Genomic DNA, 21,994 nt, shown 5'->3' with positions numbered 1-21,994 from the left:
TCATCATTTAGATATGCCTTACTAGTAAAATGAATATATTTCCTATTTTAGTAAAGTAAGATCAGATGTTACACTAGCAGCTATAAATGACATCAGTCAGTATATAAAGTAGGAAGCTTACTCTGTGCTGTACACTGCTCAATAATTGTTAAATAGAAAAGAAATATAAAACATTGCCTCTACCTTTAAGAAACTCATTGTGCTATAGCTGAGTACCAAAATTAATGCATATTAAATAAGCAGTTAAATGACAAACTGTATAGTACTTCCCACTCATTAATTTGGCAGAAATGAATATAAATAGTAAAATCCAAAGTTGGTGGGCCTGTAGTAAAACTAATAAGCTCTTGCCCTATGTATTCCTGATAGTTATGTAAATTGGTGCAGTGTTTTTGGATACAGCCTGATACTATCATACATACCAAATTAACAAGCATTTATCAAGTGCTTACTGTGTGCTAGACAAAAAGCTAAGCTCTGGGGATATGGTAGGCTAAGCACAAAAATAAAGATAGCCTTTATCCTCAAGGAGCTTGCATTCTAATAGGGAAGGCCACACGTAAAAGGAAAGGCTGAAAAGTGGAAGTGAAAGGGTAAAGGAGAGGTCTCTGTGCAGAGATATGGCAGAGAAAGAAATCTAGCAAAGGCCCAGAGGGGAATGAAATACATAAATAAATTACCAAACAGATTATATCTTTGATATAATAATTCCACTATAAGAATGTGCCCAAAGGAAATCATTTAAAAGAGTTGAAATATTTCACTAGTATAAAAAAAATGTTCAGCTATTATAACAAAAAATTGAAACAACTCAAATTCCCAATAAGGAAATGGATAAATGAACTATAGCATGTTATTTCAACAAAGTAGTATATTGCTGTTAAAATAAAAAATATTGGAAATGTAAAGTTATGCAATGTGAAAAAAGTAGAACTTGAATACTTAAATTATGATCATATAAAAATATGGTTATATAACCATAAAGACTGGAAGAGGGTACTTTTTGTTTATGACATTGTTTAAATGATGTTTTTATCGTAAATGGAATTATACATACTATAAAAAATTTGAAATATAAATTTACCTATGTTATAACATTTTAAGAATCACTAAAAACTTAGAGATTATGCTTAAGTATCTCTTTATAGTAGTCTAAAAAGTTTGCAAACTTGGCACAAAGTCCTAAAGTTACCATTTGAAAGTTTTGCTTTTATATTTTGTTAGAATTTTCTCAAGTAAGTGTGGATGAGTTACTCATATGACAATTTGAGTGTAATAAATTATGGAAATTACAGAAATATTAGACTTCAGTTCACTTCCCACTTTTCTAGCTTTGTCATTTTGTTTATTAATGAAAAATGTTTTAAAATTCAAATTTTTGAAATTTTTCATGCAAATTCCCCAACGATTTTAATGGAATAGCTAAAAAGAAATGAATTATCAACTGGATTTCCATTTTTTGAATCATTGCTCTTATTAACTTATAAATTTTCACCTGCATTATTTGGAGGGAATTCTGATTCTAGTCAAAATTAAATGTCCAACATTTATCATATATTTAAAGGAAACATAGTTTTGTTATAAAATAGTAATAATCCTACCTAACCTTCTAAAATTCAAATCTGATCCTTTTATTATGGCAGAATATAAGCCTGTGTCCTCAAAATTAGAGTAGGTCTTACCAAACTGAAAAGGCTTCAGGAACAGCCTAAATGTTTTTTCTTCCTGGACCAGACTAATTAAATAGGGAGTGGCTCTTCACCAGAGGCTTAGCCAAGAAATAATTAGTTTTTGTCTTTCCTTAAAGACTTAGGGGGGAAAGAGTGATTTTTTTTTGTTTGTTTTTATTTTTTTAATGAACTTGGAAAGCACCAACAAACATGAGTTTCCTTGTTAGAAAAACAAAAACAAAAAAGTTAGCGTATGACACAGTGAATCTGTTTTAAAAATAGGCACCTGGGTTAGTAGTTACTGATTGCTTCATGTGATAGTGGAAACTTCCATGATTTTTTCCCTCCGACATTTGATATCTCCCTATTTCAAATATCTTGAAAATTGCTCCTGTAGGGGCAGCTAGGTGGTGCAGTGGATAGAGCACCAGCCCTGGAGTCAGGAGGACCTGAGTTCTAATCTGGCTCAGACACATAATACTCACTAGCTTTGTGACTCTGGGGAAGTCACTTAATCCCAATTGCCTCACCAAAAAAAAAAAATAATCCTTTGGGGCAACTAGGTGGTGCAGTGGTTAGAGCACCGGCCCTGAAGTCAGGGGGACCTGAGTTCAAATCCAACTTCAGACACACAATACTTGCTTAGCTGTGTGATCCTAGGCAAGTCACTTAACCCCGATTGCCTTGCAAAAGAAAAAAGAAAAAAAGGAAAATTGCTCCTGTACCACCCTGAAAAATTGTGTCAATTCTACCATAGACCTTCTCTATGTCTGCTTTTTTTTCTGGTCCAGCTAATCTTATAATCTTCTATATAATCTTATAACCTTCTGAAGGTGATCTGTGGATTCTTTTAATTGGTGTTTTATTTTTTGTATTCAGAAATTCTGGAAAGTTTTCTGGGATTATTTCTTGAATTACCATGTTTAGATTTTTTGATTTGTTATGTTCTTTCTGGGGGACTTGTGATGTATAGAGATCATGTATTCTTTTAGCACTAGTGCTTTTTTGCTTCTCTTCTTCCAGATTAGTCTTCATTTAAAAATATGTGTGTGTGTGTGTGTGTGTGTGTGTGTGTGTGTGTGTGTGTGTGTGTGTATTCTCAGTTAGTAATTCTCACTTCTTTGGAGACACTTACTACCATGAATTCAAGTTTTTGATTCTTTTGATTTTGCTGTGTAGGCCATAAATCCTGCCACTTGTTCCCTTTAACTTCTTTCAAGATTCTGATTTCATCTCTTGACCCATTCAAAAATGTCCTGCTATTGCTGTATGCTCTCTTGGGAATTCATAGGGTCCTCTGTGTCATCAGATAGTTTGCAGTTGTTTAGATATCTTGGTGGCCATCTTCCCTTTTATTCTAATATCATCTCTGTTGATTTATCTGCTTTTGCTCTAGGTTTTTGACTGAATTTTCTTTCCCCTAAAATCCTTGGTAATTTTAGGCTTGTTTCTTTATATTTTGCTTTTGCTCACTTTCTGACCTTTTCCCTTTTGATGACGGATTTGCCCTTATGAGCTTAATCTCAAAGTTGTGTTAGCAGCCTCTCACTTTGAATAATTGGCTTTTCACCAGCTTCAGTCTCCTGTGGGGACAGAATTGGTTCCGGTCAGATATCAGTCTCCTTTCTTTCAGGCCTGGTACCTTGCTCCATTTCCTTCTTGTTCTTTAGTTCCCTGGTTGAGTGCTACTGTTCCAAGCAGAGTACACACCTGCTTTCTTATGTTCCATTTCCTTCCCTCCACTCCTCATCTACCTTCGTTAAGTGAGAAGACAAGAGTTGGGATCTGCTGCCTCTTGCTACATTGTGGTGGAATGAAAGCCTGGTCAGGCTGTGCTGGCAGGGATTGTGGCACAGTAGTAATAGTTGTAAGGAAATTGCTAAGTAGATTCCAGAGCACAAACTGGTGGGTCTGGTTGTGTGCCCTCACAGAGTGTGGGGGCTGGTGGGAGAGGGGGAGTACTGTCTAAATGATAGGGATTAGCATTCTCTGCTGTTAATTCATAAAGCTGTTATCTTGTTAAGCTTTTTGGTGTCTTAGCCTGTGAAGACAAGTGTAATTGCATTAATTCTTACTTAGAATTCCTTTTGGGGGGAGTTTTTGAGACTTAATGAGAACTGGAGAAAATATCTAGTTCTCCATCTTATAGATCATTCTATTTTTCCTTCAGTACCATTTCTGTTTTCTATATAGCAAACTCTTCTACATGGACAAATGATCTAATCTCATCCCATCTTCTCTAACAGTTTGCTCCCATGTAATCTCCACTCTCTTGTTTACCTCAAATCTCTTCCACTTTACTGTTTGCTTCCCTACTGAATACAAACATACACCCACATCTCCCTCATCCTCAAAAAAACCCTCAATTGATCCATCCATTCCCCCTCTCCTCCCACTATCTGTCATCCCATATCTCTCCTTAATTCCTTGAAAAGGCCTTTTACAAAGGGTGCCTCCATTTCCTTCGCTCTCACTGTTTTCTTAATTCTTTGCAGTATGACTAATCTACCACATCATTCAACTGAATCTGTTCTCTCCAGGGTTACTAGCATTATTTTAATTGCCAAATCTAATGTTCTTTTCTCAGTCATCATCTTTCTTAACCACTGCAGCCTCTGACACTGTCAAACGCCCTCTTCTTCTTTGATACTTTCTTCTCGCTAGGTTTTTGTGACCTTTGCTCTCCTGGTTCTTCTCCTGTTTATCTGACTGCTCCTTCTTGGTCTCCTTTGCTGGATCATCATCCAGGTCACACCCACTGACCATGAGTGTCTCCCATGGTTCTGTTTTGGGTCCTCTTCTCCCTTCATAGGATTTGATTTGCTGATCCCATCAGCTTTCTTGGATGCAGTCATCATCCCTTTGCTGATGATTCTCATATCTACTTACCTAGCCATAACCTCTCTGCTGACCTTTATCAAAAATGCTGAAAAGTCCTCTATCTCATTGAATGACCATGTTTTTCCCCTGAAGGATGGTACATAGTGATTCTTTTTTTTTCTTTTAATTATTTTATTTTTAGTTTTCAACATTCACTTCCACAAGATTTTGTGTTCCAAATTTTCTCCCCTCTCCCCAACCCAAGACAGCATACATTCTGAATACTTCTTCTCCTGATCTGCCCTCCCTTCTATCACCACCACCACCCCCCTTCTCTTATCCCCTTTTCTCTTCTGTTGTCCTATAGGGCAGGATAGATTTCTATACCCCCTTGCCTGTGTAGCTTATTTCAAAGTTGCATGTAAAAACAATTTTTAACATTTATTTTTAAAACTTTTGGTTCCAAATTCTCTCCCTTCCTCCCTGCCCATCCCCCCTCATTGAGAAGGCAAGCAGCTCCATACAGGTTATACATGTGTAGTCATGCAGAACACTTCCATAATAGCTATGTTGTGAAAAATTAACTATATTTCCCTTCATGTTATCCTGCCCCCCATTTATTCTGTTCTCTCCTTTGACCCTATCCCTCCTCAAAAGTGTTTGCTTCTGATTACCCCCTCCCTCAATCTGCCCTTCCTTCTATTATCCCCTCCTCTCTTATCCCTTTTCCCCCTATTTTCCTGAAGGATAAGATAAATTTCCATACCCAATAGTGTGTATGTTATTCCCTCCTTAAGCCAAATCTGATGACAGTAAGATTCATTCATGCCCTCTCACCTTCCGCCTCTTCCCCTACATGGTAAAAGCTTTTTCTTCCCTCTTTCATGTGAGATAAGGTACCCATTCTACCTCTCCCTTTCTCCTTCTCCCACTATAATCCTCTCTCACCCCTTAATATTATTTTTCAGATATCATCCCTTCATATTCAACTCACCCTGTGCCCTCTGTCTACATATATTCCCTCCAACTACCCTAATACTGAGAAAAGTCTCATGAGTTACAAATACCATCTTTCCATGTAGGAATATAAACAGTTCTACTTTAATAAGTCCCTTATGATTTCTCTTTCCTGTTGACCTTTTCATGCTTCTCTTGAGTCTTGTATGTGAAAGTTAAATTTTCTATTCAGCTCTTGTCTTTTCATCAAGAATGCTTGAAAGTCCTCTGTTTCACTGAATATCCATTTTTTTCCCATGAAGGATTATACTCAGTTTTGCTGGGGAGGTGATTCTTGGTTGTAATCCTATCTCCTTTGCCCTCCAGAATATCATATTCCAAGCCTTCTGATCCCTTATTGTAGAAGCTGCTAAATCTTATGTTATCCTGATTGTGTTGCCACAGTACTTGAATTGTTTCTTTCTGACTGCTGGCAGTGTTTTCTCCTTGACCTGGGAACTCTGGAATTTGGCTATAATATTCTTGGCAGTTTTCATTTTGGGATCTCTTTCAGGAAGTGATTGGTGAATTCCTTCCATTACAATATGGTTCTAGAGTATCAGGGCATTTCCTTAATAATTTCTTGAAAGATGCTGTCTAGGCTATTTTTTTGATTATGGCTTTCAGGTAGTCCAGTAATTTTTAAATGATCTCTCCTGGATTTATTTTCCAGGTTCTTCCAGTGAGGTAGTTCACTTTGTCTTCTATTTTTTCATACCTTTGTTTTGTTTTATTATTTCTTGATTTCTCTCATAAAGTCATTAGCTTCCATTTGCTCCATTCTTATTTTTAAGGAATTATTTTTTTTTCAGTGAACTTTTGGACCTCCATTTCCATTTGGCCAATTCTGCTTCTTAAGGCATTCTTCTCATTGGCTTTTTGGACCTTTTTTACCATTTGGCCTAGTATGTTTTTTAAGGTGTTATTTTCTTTGGTATTTTTTTTAGTATCTCCTTTACCAGTTGTTGACTTGTTTTTCATGGGTTTTTTTTTTTGCATCACTCTCATTCCTCTTCCCAATTTTTCCTCTACCTCTCTTACTTGATTTTCAAAATCCTTTTTGAGCTCTTCCATGGCCTGAGACCAATTCATATTTTTATTGGAGGCTTTGGATGTAAGAACTTTGACTTTGTTGTCTTCTTCTCAGTGTGTGTTTTGATCTTCCTTGTCATCATAGTAACTTTCTATAGGCAGAATTTTTTCCTCCATTGTTTACTCATTTTCCCAGCTTCTTACTTGAATTTTGAGTCTTTGTTAAAGTAGGACTCTACTTCCAGGGTGGAGTGTTGCTGTTTCATGGTTTGTTGTGGGGGTTGTCCTCTGAAAAAATTCAGAGTCAAAGTATAGGCATTTATTGGGAATGATGCCTCCAATGAGCTGAGTTCCAAGAGGGACCAGCAACTTGGTAAGAAAAGACAGGCAATTATATAGTGTAATGATGCTGATTACACAGCAAAAATTATGAATATTAAAAAGGCAGGAGTGAGGCAGCTAGTTGGTGCAGTGGATAGAGCACTGGCCCTGGAGTCAGGAGGACCTGAGTTCAAATGTGACCTCAGACACATAATACTCACTAGCTGTGTGACCCTAGGCAAATCACTTAACCCCAATTGCCTTATCCCAAAAAAGGCAGGAGGGATTTGTTTAGGGATTAGGTAATGGGGGAGGGATCCCAGCCTTTGTGGAATTGCACATGCAATTCCTCACAATGCATATAAAAAAGCCTTGTTGGGGGGGAGTTGTATGTATGATAATGATATTATAATAAACCTCTCTACATCACAAGTTCACCTAAAGGACAGCTTTTGCTATTACTACACAAGTGCCTAAGTAGGGAAAGTCCCTTCTGTTGTTTTGGGGTCCACATCCTGCTCAGGAATCCTGGTGGTTCTGTTTTCTGATTGGCTGGCTATTGTGGTCCTATCTGCGATTAAATAGACATGGTTGTGGTTGAGTTCATGGACACGCTTCTTGTTTCTATGGGAAATACGAGGAATGGGTCTGGGGTCAGTGGCTAGCTAGAAGCAGTGACTAGAATCCCATCATATGGACACGCCTGCTGTGCTCTGATCTGTGAGTGACTACAAGCACTCTTCTTGGTTTTTTGGTTTTTTGGTTTTGGTTTTGTTTTTGAGAGCCCCCATAGACTTTTATTGAATGTCTTCCATCAGGAAGAACAATGAAAAATAATCCTCAGCCATGCCTAAAGTGCAGGGGTGGGGAAGAGGGGAAGGAAGCCTCACTCACAGGGAGGTACTGAAAAAGAAGTGGGTTCCAGAAGTAGTTGTGTAAAAAAATGCTGGTAGGTGAACCTTAGGGCAGGATAAACAGTAAAGACCACTTCTCCTCACTCCGTACCCCTGCTTTTCAACATGGAAAGCAGATCCTATTTCAGATGGGAGCAAACACTAACCTCTGACACCCATGAGGATACAGATAGTCCCTCTCTTCCTACAGGATCTTCCCTGCTGTCAAGAGCAGGAGAGCATTAGAACACATACAGCCTTGGGAAGGAAGGGACCAAAAACTAGCCATATGTAGTCTGATGCCATGTAGGCCTTTGTGGATGGGGGGAACTCAGAGAGGAGGACAGCCCCGCTGCTGTTTGTTCTTTCAGGCCTACAGGCCAGCCTGGGTAGCCATCTCAAATACTTCTTGGACCCCCTCCTTAGCCTTGGAAGAACACTCAAGGTAGCCAAAGGTGCCAATCTGATTGACCATGTCCCAGGCCTCCTTTGACCTTACAGGTTCCTGCTTCATTTTGGCCAGCTCTCTCTGGGTATGCTCATCCTGCCCCAGGTCCTTCTTATTTCTCATAAGGATGATGGGCACATTGGCACAGAAGTGCTTTACTTCTGGTGTCCATTTCTCAGGGATGTTTTCAAGGCTGTCTTATCCCATCCTCATCCCATGAGGATGACATCAGTATCAGGTTAAGAGAGTGGCCGAAGTTGGTCATGTGCCTGCTGGGTTCCATAGTGCCAGCTTCACCTGTTTGTCGTTCACTTTGATGTCAGCAATGTAGTTTTCAAAGACTGCGGGGACCTAGACCCCTGGGAACTGACCCTTGCTGAAAACAGTGAGGAGCCACTATCCCTCACAATCACTAACTTCTTCCAAATTACAGCCATGGCTGGAGCTCAGGCTGCACTAAGCACTGCATAGTCACTGTAGGAGGTAAAGAGACTACAAGCACTCTCTTGTGCTTTGTAATTGTGAGCAGCGTCCCCGCTTCACCGAGGCTGCAAGCTCTGCTATGCTAGTCTTCCTCCTTATCCTGGGACTACCACCCAGGACGGGGACCAGAATACGGGTATGGGCAAAGCAATAGAGTCCTGCCTCAGTGCTGGCAAAAAGGCCCTCGTAATCTCCTTCTGACCAGTGGTTTGACCTCCTTATGGTCTATGGACCGAGAGCTCTGAAAGCAGCCACTGCTGCTGCTGATTCAGTCACCCTGAGCCCTGTCCCTGGTTGGCTGGGGCTGGGGCTGTGCTGGCGCAGCCTGGGCTGGACCGCGTCCTCTCTCACCTTGGTGCAACAGACCTTTCCTGCCAACCTTCCAAGTTGTCTTGGGCTGGAAATTTGTTTTACTCTGTCTTTTTGTGGGTTTGGCTGCTGTAGAATTTGTTTAGAGTCATTTTTAAAAGATATTTGGAGGGGTTTGGGGGAGAGCTTAGGCAAATCCGGGCCTTTCCTTCACCATCTTGGCTTTACAACTCCTCTGTTGATGTTCAGTCATAAGTCTCTAGCTGCCTGTTGGGTATCCCGAACTGGATGTTGTGTAGACATCTTAAACTCAGCATGTCAAAACTAAACTCATTATCTTTTCCCCAAAACTCTCCTCCCTTCTAAACTTTACTATTATTGTTGGGAGAACCACCACCCTCCCAGTTATCCAGCCTCAGAACCTAGGTGTCCTCTTGATTCCTCACCAGCTCTTATCCTCATGTCCAATCTATTAGCAAGGCCTGTCTTTTTTCCCTTGCAGTATCTCTTGCATATGCTTTTTCTCTCCTCTGACACTGCCACCACCCTGTTGCAGACCCTTATCATCACACGTGCCTGTATTATTTCAGTAGCCTACTGGTTGGTCTCCCTGCCACAACTGAGTGTCATGCTAAGATTTTTTTCTTCCTTTGCTTGTAATTTTTTCAAAATCCATTTATTTATTTATTTGTTTGTTTGTTTATTTATTTTTGGCTAGGCAATGGGGTTAAGGGACTTGCCTAGGGTCACACAGGTAGTAAGTGTTATGTGTCTGAGGCTGGATTTGAACTCAGGTCTTCCTGAATCCAGGGCCGATGCTCTATCCACTGCGCCACCTAGCTGCCCTCTTTGCTTATTATTATTTTGTAAAATGATACTAATCAAATTATAGTTATCTTTTCTACATCATGACTTTTCCCATTGAGGTTTCAATGTATTATGGGTTGGCATAAGAAATTAAATGGGAATTTTGGGGAGTTTTGCAGAAGCCACAGATGATACACAAAGGCCAGCAGATGATAGAAAAAATTTAAAAATTTAGAAATGCATAATATTTATGTATAGTATTGTATAATGTAGATTTGGAGTGTGCTCTACCCCTAGCCCTCATGATAACTTTATTTACCCCTCTTCATCTATTAGTGCATCCATCTGTCCTTTAGGACCTGTACTTTGTTCTTAACAAAATAATTCCCAAAGCTTTTCAACCAGCATTCTTTTTACTTCCTTGTATCAGCCAAAATCTTGCTTACCTTTATGATGTTGCCTTCCTCAGTCAATCTCATATTCCTTATCCTCACCCATCATTTTCACCAAACAGTACCACAAAGCAGAAACCAATACAGAACTCCTGCCTGTGGTTTCAAATGTGCTCTACGAGACATCCGATTATAGAACTTTTCATTCTTGCTTACTCAATAATATGCTGCATGTATATATGTATATATTTACTAGCAACCTAGTCACAGCTCTAAGTCCATTCACAGTCTCTAGTCTCATTCTCTTCCTAGGCTATTCTAAAGTATTCTGAACCTAGAAGTGAATGAATAAGTCAGTGAATCAATGAAAAAAACTTTTAAAAATACTTAATATGTGCAAAGCACTATACTAAATGCTAGGGATACAAATAGAAAAGTAATATAGCAAGGTATTTTCAAGGAATTCATTCTAATTAGGAGAGATAACACATTGAAGATTTCAACTATAAGTCAGATGGAAAGGCCCAGTACTTATCGTGCAATAGCAAAGCAGATTGTAGTTTATCTTTTTTAGTATTGTTTCCATTGATAAAACTATCTACATTTGACCATGCCAAGGACTTTGGTGGTGAGAATTTTCTTTTAGTAGCTTTTTCTTTAGTAACTTCTGGCTATTGAAGAAATAGGGGCTACAGCACTTGCACAGCAGTTACTATCTGGGAACGAGTTCACTCAGAGGGTTGGTCCTCTGTACCATCGCTTTGAGGCCTGGGCTGGAAGCAGGGAGGGCCAACTGGGGCCCTACTATTTCAAGGGCTCTTGGGCTTAACTGTCATTCGGTGGTATTCGTATTATGGTGACTGTGGGGTCAAGGCAAAAAGCAACACAGGTGGTCTAGAGGATAGGGCTGAGAAAAATGATTAGTTCTGTCTTATATTAATAACCAATTACTATTGGGAAGATCATTTTTTCCCTTCCTATTTCCTCATTCTCTACCAGGTCAAATCAGCCTCTGAAGAATAGGGCTAATAATGAAATTGGATTAAACATTCTCCTCACTCTTGTTTAGAAGCCCACCCCACCCCACCCCCAACTACTAAAGATTAGTTCTGATTAGAGAGTCTAAAGAATCTAATCTAGTTGAATTCCAGCCCAGTGTGTTCTATTCAGGCTTAGGTGGGGGCATAGATCTTTTGTATAAATTGCCCCGTCAGATCCCCCAGTCCCTCATTAGAATAAATCTGCCTCATTATAATATTCATTCTCTCATTAGTTGTTAACCACTCCAAGTTGATTGTCTCTAGTTAAGAACACCCCCTCTTCCAAGAGTATGTAAGCATCAAGAGGCCTCCAGAAAGGGAAGAGTCTTTTGGTTTATGAGAGACAGCCAAATGAACGTCTTTTTTTTTTAAATTTATTTTATCTTTAATTTGTGGAATAAAACCAGCATTTCCATAACATAGTACAATAAACAAGATGATTGCACACGAAACTGCAAATTTACTATGCACAACTTGCTATTCCTATCAAATATACAATAAAAGTATACTATAAATTTCTTTTTTTTTTCTCCTTTCTCTCTCCCTCCCCCTATGGCTATCATTAGACACAAATAGGCATATATATGTAAAATTATTGTCTACATACTTCCATTTATCAGTTCTTTCTCTGGATGCAGATAGCGTCTTTCTTCATATGTCCTTTATAGTTAACATGGGTCTTTATAATAGACAAAATGACTTATTTGATCAAAGTCATTGCTGTTAATGTTTACAATATTCTCTTGGTTCTGCTCATTTCACTCTTCATTATTTCATGCAAGTGTTTCCATGCTTTTCTAAAATCATTGAACTCATCATTATAGTACAGTAGCATTCCATCACAATCATACCACAACTTGTTCATCCATTCCCCAATTGATTGGCGTCCCTGCAGTTTCCAGTTCCTTGCCACCACAAAGAGAGCTGCTATAAACATTTTAGAACATATAACATATAGGTTCTCTCCCTTTTTCCCTTATCATCTTTGGAAATAGACCAAGTAGTGGTATTGCTGGGTCAAAGGATATAGACAGTTTAATAACTCTTTGAGCATAATTCCATAATTCCAGATTGCTCTCCAGAATGGTTGGATTAGTTCACAATTCCACCAACAATGTATTAGTGTCCCAGTTTTTCTGTATCCTTTTCAACATTTGTCACTTTCCCCTTCTATCATTTTAGCCAATCTGGTAGGTGTAAAATGATATCTCAAGGTTGTTTTAATCTCCATTTCTCTAATCAATAATGATTTATAGCATTTTTCATATGACTAAATTGTTTTGATTTCTTCATTGGAGAAACTTCCTGTTCATATCCTTTGACCATTTTTATATTGAGGAAAGACTCATATTCTTATAGATTTGACAAAGTTCTTTACATACAGGGGTTATAAAAAAAGTTCAGCTGCCGTACTCAACTGTAATGCCCATCTCTCAGGTCTTTCTGCAACTATTTTCACTTTAAAGACTCTTCCTTTGTGTATTTACATGAAATTAGGAAGTGAATGAAAGGCATTCTTATTCCAGCTTCTGTCCTGCTTTGCTCATGGCATTCAGGATGGCCTCTAAATCACCATGAACCCCAGAACCTACAACTGATGTTCCTAAATATCTCAACAAAATTGCAATTGCTTGGTTACACTTGTAATTGCCCCTATGAAGTTAAGACAGGGAAGGAACAATATTCTTGGGAAGGGAGTACACTTGCTTCTGTCTTACACTCTCAGTCTTACCGTCCTGATACTCCTTAGAACACTACATCTTTTTCAACTGTCTCCCATTGAAACTACTTCTTCACTTATTTCTTCTAACTCATAGGGCCAGGAGGAAGGCTGGATATTTTTCTTTCTTCCCTCTTTCATTTTTAGATCATCCTTGTGTACTGTCCTTAATGATCTTTCAACTTTTAAGGTCCTTCAATTCATGTACATTACTTTATTTATTGAGCTCCAGGTTCTTCTCTTAACTTTCTCAGAGTCTTTAGATATCCTCTTAATATAATATCAGCTCTCTGATGTTCTGGGCAGTTTTGTTTGTGTCATTATAACAGGCCCTTAATAAATATTTGTTGAATTGAATATTAAAAATTGGTTTATGATCTTCATCTCCTTACATCCTGCTGTAATCATTCAAGATGTCATAATTTGTATTGATGAAACTACTAACAAAGTCTTTCAAAATTATACCACTCCCCAGGTCTAGAACTCTGAATTCCATTTTCCAAGCAGAGCCTCCCGTCCTTTCACCTTTTATACTTTCTCATTCACATGCAGCCTACTCTAGTCTCTTGTCTACTCCTAATCTCCCAGGCCATTGCACTCTTTCTGGCTTTACTTGCCTCCAAATCCAACCTTGAGTACATGGTCAGCCATTTAATGTTTCACTAACTGCCACCCTAGAGTCCCTTACCCATTGACCTTTCATTCGTGATATGTGAATCCTCACTTCTGAATAATCCCTATTAGCCAGTTTCAGGATTACTTCAGGACTGATGAGCATCCTTGGAGAATATCATGAAACTAAGCATGCCTCACCCACCACAAATCTGTTACGTAACCTCAGCTGGTTCTCGATCTTAGTTCTTTATTGACACCCTACACAGGCAATCCCAAAATTTGTCTTCTCTCTACTCCATGCTCAGTTCATTCCTACTCTCCACACTTAACAGTAGATCATTTGACCTCATATTTTACCGAGAAGGCTGAAACCATACATGGTGAACTCCTTAGTTTATTCCCCTATTCCTTGAAACTGCTTAACCTCATTACTGTTTGTCTTCTCTTTGGTTAAAAAAAAAGAGAGGTATCTTTAATTCCTCAATAAGATTATTCCCTGTAATTCAATTCAGTAGACATTTATTTAGGGCCTACTATGTGCCAGGCACTGTGCTAAGTGCTGAGGGTATGAAAAGAGGCAAAAGACAACATGTACCCTCAAGGAGTTTACAATCTAATGGGAGAGACAGCATGAAAACAAATAGATACACAGCAATCTATAGACAGGAAAAATATGAAGTAATTAAAAGAGGGAAAGTACTAGAATTAAGAGGGATTAGGGAAGGCTTCCTTTAGAAAATGGGATTGTAGGTAGGCCTTAAAGGAAGCCAGGGAAGACAGCAGTCAGAGGGAAAAGAGAGAGTGTTACAGGCAATGGAGGAATAATACCTTATTATAATACCCTTTGTCCTTTTCCTTTTTAATGCCTCCAGAGAGACTTTGCTCTAGAACCGGTCCTCTCACTTGTATCTTCAATCTTTTTTTCCCCCCACTGGCTCTTTCTTATTTGTGGATCAGCAAGCTTAGGTGTCCCCAATCCTAAAAACAAAGCCTTGACCTTCCTACTCTATTCATCTTTCCTTTCTCTTTCTCTTTACTTTAAAACCTAATCATTTCAACAAACATATGTTACATGTCTCTTATTTACCATCATGGTGCTAAGTACTAGGGAATGCAAAAATGAGCTTATAATTTTTTTAGGAGAGATGACTTGTACACAGATGAGTACAATTCAGCAAATGAAACACTCAAGGTACTTTAGGAAAATTTGAAAAGAGAACATGTATGGCTTGGGAGATTAGGGAAAACTTCATAGAGGAGCTTGAACAAAGCTTCAAGGGAGAGAAGGATTTCTAAAGGCAGGAATGAGAAAGGAACATATTCAGGCCTGGCATTTGCAAGAATGTGTGGGTGTAGTAGGTGACAGGGTGACTGATATCAAGAAACAGCAGTTTGGTTTAGCAAAAATGGAAAGGATGTGAAAGGAAATCATGTGAAGTAATACTAGAATAGTAAGTAGGAGTTAGATTGTGTGGAGGCCCTTAATTGCTAGACTAAGGAATTGTTTGTTTCTTTCTGTGAGCATTGGAGGCTTATTTAAGTTTTTTGACCTGTTCGGGACTTGAAAAAATTATCTATATCTAATGCCTCCTCTTTATAATTTCCCATGGTGTCCATCACATTTTTTCAGTTTGCATTTTGTTCTTGCCACTCTACTAAAATTATTCAGATGTTACAAATGGCCTCCCAATCATCAAATTCAATGGCCTTTTTTTATTCCTTAACCTTATGTCAGTCACTCCCTCCTACATGATTTTCTATTCCTTTGGCTTCAGAGATACCACACTATCTTGATTTTCTTCCTCTTTAACTCCTCCTGGTTTCTGATTCTCTTCCCAGCCCCCTCATGTAATGTTCTTTAAGTGTCTTACCATGCTCTCTTCTTTTTCCCTCATTTAGCAATTTTATACTTTATACTCTTTCATTTAGTAATTTCATTCACTTCCATAGCTTTACTACCACCTGTATGCAGTTGAATACCCAAGTCTTTATTTCTAACCTTTACCTCTGTCTGATGAATCTAGCCCTGGATTTCCAGTCGCCTTTAGCATATCTCCACCTGGATGTCTAATGGGTACCACAAACTCATCAAGCTCTATCATTGTTCTGATTGTCTTACTTTGAATCCCTTCTGATCTTCTCTCTATATTTTTTAATGTTTCATTGATACTTTTTTCTTTCCTCTCTCCTCTTTCATACATCATTATTACTACTACCACATCCAGTCTCCCTATCTCTACCCTTCCACAAACTGTCTCTCCTATCACCTCACACCCAAATAAAAGCCTTCCTTTATAACAAAAGTATCATCAAACAAAACAAATTTGTCTTGTAATAGTCATGTCTGGAAAAATATACGTTTCATCACCTCTTTGATAAGATGTGGGAGGTGTACTTTATCATAAGTGTTCTGGAGTTGTAATTGATAATTGCATAGTTCTTAAATCTCTCAAAGTTGTGTTCCATTACAGTGTTATGGTCATTGTATAATTTGTTGTCCTGGTTTTGCTCATTTTACTTTGCATTAGTTCATATAAATCATCCCGTGTTTCTCTGCATCCTTTTCATCTCACCTTACAACAGGAGTCAACAAACTACATCCCATAGCCTAATTTCGGTACTACTGTGTCTAAGGGAATAGAGAGGCCTGAGGAGAGGGAGAAAGACTGGGAATGGCAGGTCTGTGGAGCAGAACATAACATTAGCCATTAAATTTTCTGTCTTATATGGGCATGGTTTATGGCACCCCGAAACAGTTACAGTAGTAACAGTAAAGATCACTGATCACAGATCACCACAATAGATATAATAATGAAAAAGTTTGAGATATTGTGAGAATTACCAAAATGTGATACAGTCATGATGTGAGCATGTGCTGTTGGAAGAATAGCACCTGTAGACTTACTCAACACAGGGTTGCTACAAACTTTCACTTTGTTAAAAACACAATATCTGAGAAATGCAGTAAAGTGAAGCATAATAAAACAAGGTTTGCCTGTATGTAATAGATCAGATTCTAGAGGACTTTGTGGAAGGAGCCAGTAGAGTGAGGGATAGAGTCAGAGATGTATGGATGAGAATATGGGATAGGGAATATATATATATATATAGTGCTTTGTAACTAACTAGAATTCTATATAAAGTGAGCTAATCTTATTTCTATGGAATTCAAGATTATAGAGATTTGGGAAGTAGCTGAAGGAGATGTAGAGAAAAGGAGATCTGTTTAGGGAGGCACAGTTTAATGGATGAGCTAATACAATAAAATTTTCTTTGTTAATTGCTTTTTACTCTTAAGTGTGTTTTTATAATTTTTCTTTGATTTTTGTATAAACATTTTATTTTTTGTCTTCCTATTTTACTTTTTATTATTTAAAAAAAATTTTTTGTAATTAATTTTTAGTTTTCAACATTCACTTCCATAAGATTTTGAGTTTTAAATTTTCTCCCCCCCCCTCCCCTCCGTAAGACAGCATGCAATCTGATGTAGGCTTTACTTATACATTCATATTAAGCATATTTTCACATTCATCATGACGTAGAGAAGAATTAGAACTAATGGGAGGAACCATGAGAAAGATCCTCTTCCTATTTTTAAACAATAAAGAATGGGAGTTTGGTAAATTATTCACTCTTTTTTTTTTACATGCCAAAGATAAGTTGACTAGAGACATAAAGTAATTTTTAAATGCTTTGCTATTGGAGGAAAATTCTAAGTGATGCAGTCTTTTTTATTTTAAAAATAGAGGAAACATTTTTTATTCAATTAATTTCTTTTTTCTTGTTTTTTTTTTCTTTCTTATTTAGTGTCTTTTTCCTTGGAGCCATCCTTGTGATAGCAGCTACTTTCCTATATGGCTATGATCCCAAACCTGCAGGAAATCCTACTAAGGCCTAGTTACCTTCAGAAACTTGTTTCTCAGGATTGTTCAAGTATTAAGATCCTCAAACATCATTCACACACGGAGGATGTCAGCAAAAACTCTGTGAGAGATCATCAGATTGAGTCCTATCATGATTGTTTAAATGAAAGTTTGTTATAAGTGGAAGTGAAATATCTAATGCATCCAAAAGTAAAAACTTGAAAGAAACAGTATGTTTCCAGTGACTAAAATCAGGAATGTTTACAACTTGAACTCTGAAGTTAACAAAAAAGGTTATTACAATTTTGATTGCTGCAGAAATGTCCTATGCACTCTTTGCAAGAGCACATGACATTTGTCGGATATAAATTTTTGCAAATCAGATCTATTTAATCTTAGTAAATGTTTTTAATTTGCTATTTGTGTATAGATAGATTACACTGAATATAATTCATTATTCTGTAATTAAGATTATAATTAGCTATTTCTTATTAAAGCTGTGAAGAAATTGAAGTATGATTTGAAAAAATTTTTCATATTCCCAAAATTTTTATATTTATAAAGGGATTACTAAACAAGTCTGAATTCTGTTATTTGTTAAGCTCTATAAATTTATAATATTATGGGTCTGATTTAATATCAGAAGGGGAAAATTTATATGTAAGGTTCTCTGTTTCATGGTTTGTATAACCAAATACAAGCTACAGGTGGAATTTGGGTCTGGGTTTCTTTTTATTTTTTCTTATAAATTGGATCCTTACTATTACTTTAAATTTTATTTGTGTGTGATTCAGCTTCCTTTAATGTTATTAAGATGAAGTAAATACTTAAAATGTGTAATGGTTTATAAAAATATATAATTGTCTATATCCATTCTATTTGGAGTCATTATGGACTATCATGTATATATTCTACCTTATTACAGAGTTTTAAATGGATATTTTACTCAATCTATAAGAGCTTCTTTAAGGCTATAAGAGTAAAGATACTTTTAGTTTGAATATCAATAAGTTGACATCAAAATGACATCTAGAACTATTTTAGATGGTTATTATATTGTTTTAAATGGTATAATAATTTTAAATTCAGGGTTTCCAAACAAAATTTTATAAGCCCACCACCTACAGAAGTGCCCTATGTACTTGGTTGAAGGGGATATTACTTTTATAGGGCTCCAAGCACTGCATGGGGCTGCTTGGGCAGAAGCTATTATTTGTTTCTTTGTGTGTTTACATACATGAATGTATGTGTATATATACATATATGTATACATATATACAAACATACAAATGAAATTGGTTTTGGTATATAAAAGTGGTGTGTATATATATGTGTATATGTTATATATATGTATTTGTGTATATAACTACACAAATGCACCTGCTTTAAAATAACCCCATTTCTATGATATGTTCTTATGAACATTGAAGTAGAATATTTTATGTTATAAGCCATTTAATTTTTAATATGGTTGAGATAATGTCATAAATGATTAATTAAAAACTTTCTAAAATTATCATGTTAGGTTAATTCAATTGTGAACAAAAATAGTATCAATATTCTAGCTTGTTCTCTATATAATGTACTTTAAAACAACACATAAAATTCTAGTGTTTATTTTTAAAATTTGCATAAATAGCTCAAAAATTCAATTCAATAGACACCTATTCGGGTAGAGTTAAAAAAAAGATTCAAAAGTTTTGTGCTTAAAATTACGGTGTTCTTATTGCATTAAGGCTACCACTGAGTTAGCCTACTATGAGATTTCTTTGAAAACACAGTACCCTCCTGTGTCCATAAATCAGGAGTCCACTCTTACCTCTTCTGTCCAAGGTTTCAATTCCTTGCAAATATGTTCAATTACAAAACACTTGGAACCTTTCTGATAGGTATTGCAAACTGGCTCTTGTTGGCCAGAATTCTGGGTACATATAGCTTTCACCAGCTTCCTTTGAGAGTTGTTAAACTGTTAACAGTTTGGGGTATGTTCTTAGTGTGCTACAAAATTCTGGCCTAACTAAAATCCAAATCCTGGGGTTACAAAGGAGCACAGAATTCCAGGACCAAGTTTACTTCTCAAATATTGTCTAAGTATCTAAATAATAATAAGTAATTCAGCATACTTTCTTAGCCAGTTGACACTGTGTGGCCTGTCTCTTATTTTAGTGCTTTGAAGAGTAATACAAAAAAGTATTGGTATATGGTTAATGTAATGGCATGCTCCCAGTGACTAAAAACTTAAAATTATTCAAGTATTCAAGCAAGTATATCAGAACAGGCTAGTTTCACAAAATAAGCAAATACTGTTATTTGGAGCAGTGTAGTATAGCAGAAAGAGTGAGGAAACCTGAGTTCTAGTCCACCTATTCCATTAATTCACTTTATGACCTTGGGCAAATCACTGCTCTAGGCACTGGCTTTGTTACATGTCAAACCAGAGGGTTGGACTAGGAGGTTCTTTCCAGCTCTAATATTCTGTGATCAGTGACATGTTTATTTTCAAAAGTAACTGTTTTATGGACAGAGAATTTATATTTTGCATTACTAGTAATTAAGAAAATGTTTATTCTTGGATATTGTAGTTTATAATTTATACTTTGTGTTCACAGGGAAATATGATAGAATGCAAAATTTGAAAAGGACCACTGGAATTGTAGATTGGCATTTACCAACAGCTAATGATGACATTTTCATGACATTATTTTTTGGATCAGTTGACAGTTTTACCTCCAAAGTCTTGTCTATTAACCGTATAATTAAAAAATTAATAATTCCATTTCTGACATAGGGTTTTGACACCTAAATAATTCCAGCATTTTAAGAAATTTAAACTTTTTTTCACCTCTCAACTACTTTATTCACTGAAAATTAGCCATTTTGTAGGGAAATGTGCCAGTAGCTAGCATTATAATAAATTAAGGGTATTGTGTCCAGTTTAAAATTGGATGAAAAGTTTTAAATATAAAGAATGATTTTACCAACAAAACAGTAATAAATTAAAACTACTTTAGGAGTACCATAGTTATGAATTCTTGAACTTTTTTTATATTAAAATCTGTATCAGCAAGAAGAATGAGCAATGGTTTGTGTTTCTAGTTATTCTCAGTGGGGGAAAACTTGAAAGTTATCTTATGATCTGGACAAAAACATGGGGAGAAAGAATCTGTTAAGTCAAAAGGCTGCCCCTACAGGTTTCAGAAATTGTGCTTTAGTAAGTTTAGGATATGATTCTTATTACATTTTCTTTAAGAACTGATAAACCTTTCAGACAAAGTAGTTTTCTAGACCTTAAAAATGTTATTGTATTTGCTTCCAATGTAGGTATGTTTTTGAGAAACAGGCTTTATTTTTGTCTTCACATCGTCTTTTAATTTAAATTTTCATTGTCATGACAGTATTTATTTACATCATGAATGTATGCTTTTCAAAAGAAAAGCCTTCTAAAGGTTGTTTATATGTTTGTAAGTCAGTCACCTTAAAAACCTCCAAAATGTAGCATATTTAATAATAAATCTAGGACCAGAAGAAGCACCTTTTACAAACTATGGTCCTATGTGCCTTGCTTACCAAATACCTGACTTCCTCTGGGGGTTATTACTATAATTCACAATTATGGATACATGATAATAATATCAGGAATTTTAAAAATAGCTATTTCTCAATTGATTTTTTAAAAATTCTTTATCTACAAGTATTCATCAAATCTATTTTATGATACAGGAATTAAGTGTGCTGTAGGTAGTTGATAACCAATATAAGTTTGAGTAAAGGGCAACACTTATTACTCATCATTGAGCATTTTGAAACTTTAAAAAGAGTACAAGCCAGATTACTGTTATAGTTCCTTGTTTTTAAATAATATTTTACTACATTTTTTTGTTTCTTTACAATTTGGATCTTTTGTTGTGTCTCTGTTTTATTTGCCCAAACTTTTGGTTTGGGGAACAATATGTAATTTTGTATATTTAAACTTTTGTGAACAAATTCAAAAATTGTACAATTGGTCTTTTTTATGTCATGTTTTTGATGGATAAATATTTCACATTTTTTCAATATCTAGTTACCACCTATTACTTAATGAGTTTTATTGGAATGTAGGCAGAGTTTTATTACTGGAATTAATTGTGACCCTGTTCACCAATAATTATGAACCTAAATGTGAATTAAATTTCTCTTCTTTTTAATACCAACGATAAATTACTGGTCATCCCTGTTACTCTAGTCATTATCACCACTAGCTCACATATGAATCTATACATTGCCTCATCTGCTTTAGCTCCCATTTAAGTTGTGAATTTCTCTACTTGTTTGTAGAATGACAGAAAACTTAAGTTTTCTACAAGATACATATCAGTCAGCTAGAAGGAAAATTAATCACATTAAGCAATTGAAATCATGTGCTCTATTTTCTTTACTATTTGCTTATAAGTTATTTCCTGTGTTATCACTGATACAATTCAAGAATCATTTAATAAGTTCCTGAATGTTAAACATTAATTCACAGGATTCATGTTGCCATTTATAAAATTAATGTAATCTGAGATAAATCACTTAAATTGTAAAATTATTTCCAAGAACTGGCTTT

The 21,994-nt window shown here is 36.4% G+C and overlaps 1 protein-coding gene and 1 pseudogene across 5 annotated transcripts in view; one reads left to right on the top strand and one right to left on the bottom strand.

Annotated features, from left to right (window-relative positions):
* The window catches only part of SLC35A3 (solute carrier family 35 member A3), a 65,093-nt gene extending 43,487 nt beyond the window's left edge, over positions 1-21,606 (top strand). For all 5 annotated transcript variants that reach the window (XM_020999795.1, XM_020999803.2, XM_020999818.2 and 2 more), the window contains one exon: positions 17,354-21,606. In XM_020999795.1, the coding sequence (XP_020855454.1) occupies positions 17,354-17,444 (91 nt within the window). In that variant the 3' untranslated portion in view covers positions 17,445-21,606. The remainder of the gene's footprint in view (positions 1-17,353) is intronic.
* LOC110217420 (rho-related GTP-binding protein RhoC pseudogene) lies at positions 8,064-8,617 on the bottom strand (annotated as a pseudogene).
* Positions 21,607-21,994: the final 388 nt, after the last annotated feature.

This window comes from Phascolarctos cinereus, unplaced genomic scaffold (genome assembly GCF_003287225.1).
Source record: "Phascolarctos cinereus isolate Bilbo 61053 unplaced genomic scaffold, phaCin_HiC Scaffold_5;HRSCAF=322, whole genome shotgun sequence".
NCBI classification, from domain to species: domain Eukaryota; kingdom Metazoa; phylum Chordata; class Mammalia; order Diprotodontia; family Phascolarctidae; genus Phascolarctos; species Phascolarctos cinereus.
This window is presented reverse-complemented; position numbering and strand designations above follow the sequence as displayed.